A 6376-nucleotide genomic window follows, 5' to 3' on the forward strand; every position below is an offset into this window, starting at 1 on the left:
TCATACAGTCAAAAGCTGATGTTGATTATCTGAGGTTACACTTGTTGGAAATAATAGTCATCATACACGAACATAATTATTGTTCAAGGGGTCAATGCCCTAGTAATGACAAAAAAATATAGTTATGGTGCCATATCCATGTAATGAAATGCTCATTCATTAAAAATAATTGCTATAAGAAAGACTTTGAAGTCTTTCTCATCCTTGTCTCGTGATTTGACTGAACATTAAGCACCATTACTATATCATTTACATTTTTTTTGTTAATCAATGTATCTAATCATTCTTATGATCCATTTGTGAGTTGAGTTTTTGGGGAAAAGAAAGAGAGAGACTCAGAGCCATGAAATACATATGTTAGATGACTCCGAAGTCTTCTCTTTTCCTTGAAGAACATAGTGACGTGGAGCAAAAAAATGGAGTTTTGGTGTGAAAGGTGGTGAAGACAGTTTAATATGACATAATTACTATCCATGAAATCTTAATTTTATTTATTACAGATATGATTAGAGATAAAGTTTATCCATCAATCATATAATTCATCTCTAATTCTATCTCCATTTGATCAGTATGAAAACTATTTTGACACAACTAGATATATACATTGGTTATTTTCAACCTCTTCCTCCTAGTTTATTCTCTTTAATCCTCATCTACCTTGACTTTGTTCGGTGGGTGATCAATTATTTTCAAGACTGTAATATCTATCCACTGTCAGTATAAAAATTTATGCAAGTCATCCATTATTTATTTTGTATTACTTTTTTTGAAAAATTGATGGTGATTAAATATGAACGATGACAATACATAAAACTCATATACTTTTACATGCATTTATTTTTTTCTCTATTTTCACCTGTTATTGAACATACATGGTTAGCATAGGTAACTTAAAGAAATAAGGGTACCAAAATTCTAACTGCAATACCAATATATAGGAATTTCTGTGTGAGATTACATATTCAGACTTCTGTGCTATTCAATTATGTGACAAAGAAACCTGTAATTTCAAAAATTCTATATGGAGTATTCTTCTTTAGTATCATTGAAGCTTAAAGAAAGATATAAGAGGTTCATATACATCTTGCTTAGCATTTTCTCCCATAACATAATCTGCATGTGCATAATCATTTCTATATTGTACTACAAGCTTATCTCCTTCATGATCTTTAAGACTTTCTAACAGAAGCTGCACATCTTTAACATCAGAAAGAGCATCAGCTCCTCCATAACTCATGAAGAGAGGAAGGTCATTTGGAATTCTTGTCATGTCATATACTGGAGGAGTTGGCTGTCCATAGTGTCTGTTATTCTCGTCCATGTTCTCGTAATCGAACATTGCTATCGTACCTTGTCTGATCACTGTGATAGTCATTAGATAGGATTAAAATTCAATCCCCCTCATATGAACAAAATATTGTTCTGTAATCAACAGCTTCTTATAGTAAAGTTTTCATATCCACTTCCCTTTTATCATGAAGTTAGAGCAGAAATGCAGAATATATAGTTTTTATGCATGGTATTTAAATCATGAAAATAGGACCACTTACTCTGAGATAGATGGATCATGTTCTTTGTTGCTGTTGATTGAGGCTCATGATCCAAAAAAATATTTACTATGGAAGGGCTTAGGCAACAGTTTGGACCTGAAAACATTTAGTGTAGCAGTAAATATATGTAAGAACACTCAAACATAGAGATTGAAGACGTTGGTCCAGTGTTGTAAGGTCCCCTGGATCCCCAGGATGACCAAAAGGTAAAAGGTTCGATTTCTGGGAGCGACACTCGTTGAGAGGAACAGTCGCGTACCCCGAAAGAGATTAGTTCTTACCCATAGGGTGAGAGGAAACCCTTGGTAGTACAAAAAAACATCTAACTTGGAACCTGCATACAACCTGTGAAGGAGGTCAACAAGTTGGTGCAGTCAATGGCAGTGCTCTTGCACATGTCCTTAAGAAACTTTGCAACAGATCCCCTATTCAAACATGAGAAAATGTGAAGTGAAACCAATTCTGATTTTTTATAAAGGATTGGCATCTAAGGATTAGACATATACTCCCTTACTCTATGACATGGAAATATTAATAAAACTTTACTTCCAATGAAAAATACAATTTTACATCAGGATGGGTTCTGAATCTGATCTTATTTCAACCACCAAGAATTTTGAAAAATGCCTTATCTATTCTTACAACATAAAAAGTTTGAACTATAAGGAAGTAACAAAGAAGCCTTATTATTAGCCATAGTGCAAAGTAATAAATGATAATAGCAACCAATTACTTGCACAAAAAAGATAGTTAGAGTTACTTACCCTTTGAGATCAAATTCAAAGATTCCAAGTTTGTACAATGTCTGTTAGGCAGAAAACACAGATTTTCAGTGTCAATCTTTTGAAATTTCAGCAACAGATTTTAATTTTTTTTGGTGAAAAGGGCAAAATATATTAATTAATTACTACCTCTGCAACAAAGTTTTCAGCAGCTTTTGTAGCAAGTGGTGAGGTCATTTGACCAACATAGGCAATTGGACTAAGTAATGCAGCTGACCTCAGCATGTTCAATAACTGATCTTTGGAAAAAGCAGCCAAAGCAACCAAAGTTCCCTACAAAAGAATCCAACACATTGCATCAACATTGTTGTGTTGTAAGGAGAATCCAAAGACAACATAGTTGTGAAATTTACCTGTGAGTGACCAACATAGTGCAGTTTTTGTCCAGTTTGGTCTTGCACATATTGAAATGTTGCTGGAAGATCATATGAAACTAATTCATCCCATGACCAATTCCAATAGTCCTGAACAGTGAAATGATATAAGCAATAGAATCAAAATTGATGACCAGAGAAGTCAAGCAACATTTACAATACAAAACCAACCGAGCTGTTGATCGACAATGATTTATGTTGACGGCTGTATTTGGTTCCACGAGAGTTTGCAATCCAAACATCGAACCCATTATCTGCCAAAAGGAATGCAAGCGATTGTTCCGGAGGTAGTAACAACCATGTTATACCATCCTGCAGTCACCACATTAGTACATTACATTAATTTCCAACATAAACCACACAAAGCTATATCAATATATCTGCTATTGAAACAAATTGTAACCATGAAAAGCCCATGCTGTAGCAGAATCGGTGGCCTATTGCACGGTTTCCCCTTTGATCGGCCTACCGGGATTCTAGGCATATTGAGAATATAACCATCTTTTGTGGTCACCTGAAAACCATTATACACATATAAGCTAATCAGTACCATCTCCAAATCATGCTGATTTCTGATCAGAACAGAAACAGAAACAGAAATACATGCAGGCAAAGTAGTGAAAGTACCAAGTGTTCTTCACAAGTATAGCCTTGTGTCTTCACCATTGATGAGCAAATACCATCATTGGAGGCTGGTGCCAATTCAGTAATAGCACTTCTACTTTTGTGTGATAACAATTTTTTCCCAGCTGCAATAGTTAAACACCATAAGAGAAACACAAGTATTATTGAGAATGAAGTCTGTGCCATTTTCTGTTTCCCTGTTCATTTAATCTTCCCAGTCCAAACATTAATTATAGAAGCAGGAAAAAAGAATAACACAGGACAAAAAAAGGTATTCACATGAGGCCTTTTAAACCACCCTTTTGTCAACAGATTGTACTAGTAGTGGTTTAAACAAAGCATATGTGGGGTCCATATGGACCTATTATTAAATAATAGGTGAGTTTTTGGATTTTGTTTCTATGATTCCTTAAGTTAATAAGAAATGTGTGGATGGTTTTTCATTTGAGGTAAATACTTTGACAAGGCCAATGTGGCATATATAAAAAGCCAAAACATGTGCATTGTATAAAACATTTTGTAATAGCTGCTCTTTTTTTTGGACTACCAAGAGTATTCCTTCACCTTGTTGGGAAGTAACTAATCTCTTTCGGGGTTTGTGGTTGCCTCTCCTAACAAGTGTTGTTCTCAGGAATCGAATCATCGATCTTGGAGATCCAGTGGGGCCTTACACCACTAGACCAACATATTGTTAGTAATAGCTGCTCTTTTGTCACAGCACAAGGCAAACAATGCTATGCATCCAAACAAGCCATCAAACCAGACCAGAACCCTTTCTTAACAAAAGAGATGCATGGATTTTGTAGTTGTTCAAAGGCAAAGGTGACTACTTTTTTTCACATCACACCCATAATAAACGGGCTTTTTTATATAAATGAAGAATGTATCAAGAGAAGGACAAGAAATTAGTAAAGATGCATAAGGATAAAAAATTCTCAAGAACTTCAAAGCATGCAACAAAGTGAGCAACAAAGCATAACAATCACATCTTGTTAGATGACACCCTTTAAAAATTTGTGAGCTTATAACACCTCAAAGAAGATAGAAAAACTACTCTATCCTAAATACCACAAGAGACAACGAATCGCGTGTGAAGATTCTAGCATTTTGTTCTAACCCAGTGCACCAAAGAGCTACAAAGTGAGTGCATTGACAAAACTACAGCATCTTTGCTAGAACCAAACTCCCTTAATTAGTACTTAGTAATTGCTGTAAATCCATGGGGCAAATATATTATTAACCAACACATCAATGCAATACTCCTTCCTCTAACTCTAATATCTTCATTGCATTTAGAGTGGAACCTTGCTCATATCAAAATAAGTTTGAAACCTCACTAGTATATTTTGAATTCAGAAGCAACATTATTGAGGTATGATCTATGCACTAGAGAAAAGAAATGGAATGTGAATGAGAGAAAGGGAGAGAAAGTAACACTAATATGCCCCATTCCTTCTACTAATATTAACTTAGAGTTACGTACACAGAATCAGCATCTTAACTTTTGAGTTGAATATTAGCTCATTAACTTAATCATTTGGTAAAGCTTTGGAGTTTTATTATCAAAACATTTTAATTATAAATAATCGATAATAACATGCTACAATCTTTCAACTTTCTCAATAGTTGTCAATGTTTTTTCATTCATACTTTTATTTGTTTACTCACTTTACTTTTCAATTGTAATAACAATATAAATACTAATATCTCTAAGAGATGGCGCAAAAATAATGATAAGTGTCGGAAACAAGGAACAGACCCCATAACTAAGGTGGTTCTGGCAGTGGTAACAGAAGCAGAAACGCTGCAACTATGTCATTTTTTTTAATCATCATCACTCTTTTCTACCATTTTTTCCTGTGACTATTCTTCTTTCCGTAAGAACATCTAAATTAATTTCTAAAAACTTAATCAAATATAATTTGATATGGCCATTTCAAATTAAATCAAATGAGTTAACCAAAATTAGTATACTATCAACAAAGCAGCATTGGTCAAGTGGCGTGAGACATTGCTAGATCCCAAAATGACAAAAAAGTGAATAATTTAATTCCTGAAAGCGATACTTATTGGAAGAGATTATTATTACTCATAGAATGAATAAGAAGATACAGTTGGTAGCCACTTTGAAGCTATGGCCACATCAGCACACTAGTTACAAACACTATATGTCCCTTCCAAAATTGAAAGGGTATTCTAAAGAAGATGAAGAAAACAAATGCAGTTTTAACTAATTATGTTCGGGTGGGGAAGGTTGGGAGTGAGGGTTTGGGTGAGGAAGGCTAGGTGTGAAGTTTTGGTGAAGGAAGTTAGGTGCTAGGTTTTTGAGTTTGGTTAAATGAGTGAATTTGTAAGGATTGATATCTAAAGAAAATACTATAGGAACTAAAATTCTAAAAAACAAGGGGAGGATAAATATCTTTGTTGTGTTTATTTGGTAATTATAGGAGAAACAAGAAAAATAGAAAAAATCAAGTGATTGAGACTGAAACAAAATTAATGGTATAAATTTGATTGGTGGCTTATAACAGAATGACCAAATTCTCTGATTAACAAAATATAAGGAGTGATAGAAAAATTAGCCATTCCACTATTTGCAAAAGGACATTTAGTTTTTTGAGACTCAAGTCATAGGATGGATTTTTTCTGTCTTTAAGTAAACATATGGCTTAAACAAAATCGAAAAGTCGAGTACATAAGATATCATGAGAGATTAGAACATCTAAACTTGTGACACATGAGTATGAAATAATCAAAATCCATGCTATTATTACATATCAAACATAGGATCTTATCTTTCATCTATGGTATATCTAGATGCTTCCAGCATGATCTCCCAATAAGTGATGGTGCTTCAAAGTTATAACACATCAAATATTTGCTAGGAAAACTGAAGGAAACAAAATGGTTCTTGCCACAATATGGTTAAACAAGAATTATACTTAGTTAAGTTCAAGTCCACTATAACATCTCATAATACATCTCATTGGTTTAACTGAATAATGAAATAAAATGCAGACTAATATCAACATTAACAAGGAATGTG

At 33.9% G+C, this 6376-nt stretch overlaps 1 protein-coding gene across 1 annotated transcript; it reads right to left on the reverse strand.

Annotated features, from left to right (window-relative positions):
• Window positions 908–3627, reverse strand: LOC109340705 (triacylglycerol lipase 2-like). Its single transcript, XM_019578425.1, has 9 exons — window positions 3334–3627; window positions 3110–3220; window positions 2878–3018; window positions 2686–2796; window positions 2462–2605; window positions 2315–2355; window positions 1896–1975; window positions 1551–1646; window positions 908–1362 (listed from the first exon to the last, which is right to left on the reverse strand). Exons 1-9 carry the CDS (start codon window positions 3514–3516, stop codon window positions 1043–1045), a joined length of 1227 nt encoding a protein of 408 aa, XP_019433970.1. The 5' UTR covers window positions 3517–3627; the 3' UTR covers window positions 908–1042.

The sequence above is a fragment of the Lupinus angustifolius genome, chromosome LG02 (assembly GCF_001865875.1).
Source record: "Lupinus angustifolius cultivar Tanjil chromosome LG02, LupAngTanjil_v1.0, whole genome shotgun sequence".
In the NCBI taxonomy this organism is placed as follows: domain Eukaryota; kingdom Viridiplantae; phylum Streptophyta; class Magnoliopsida; order Fabales; family Fabaceae; genus Lupinus; species Lupinus angustifolius.

Coding starts and splice junctions, on each gene's coding strand:
- LOC109340705 (XM_019578425.1), bottom strand. CDS start 3,516: ATGGCACAGACTTCATTCTCAATAATACTTGTGTTTCTCTTATGGTGT. Junction 2,356..2,461: donor CTGAAAACTTTGTTGCAGAG/GTAGTAATTAAT, acceptor TCTGCCTAACAG/ACATTGTACAAACTTGGAAT. Junction 1,363..1,550: donor CATGATCCATCTATCTCAGA/GTAAGTGGTCCT, acceptor TGACTATCACAG/TGATCAGACAAGGTACGATA.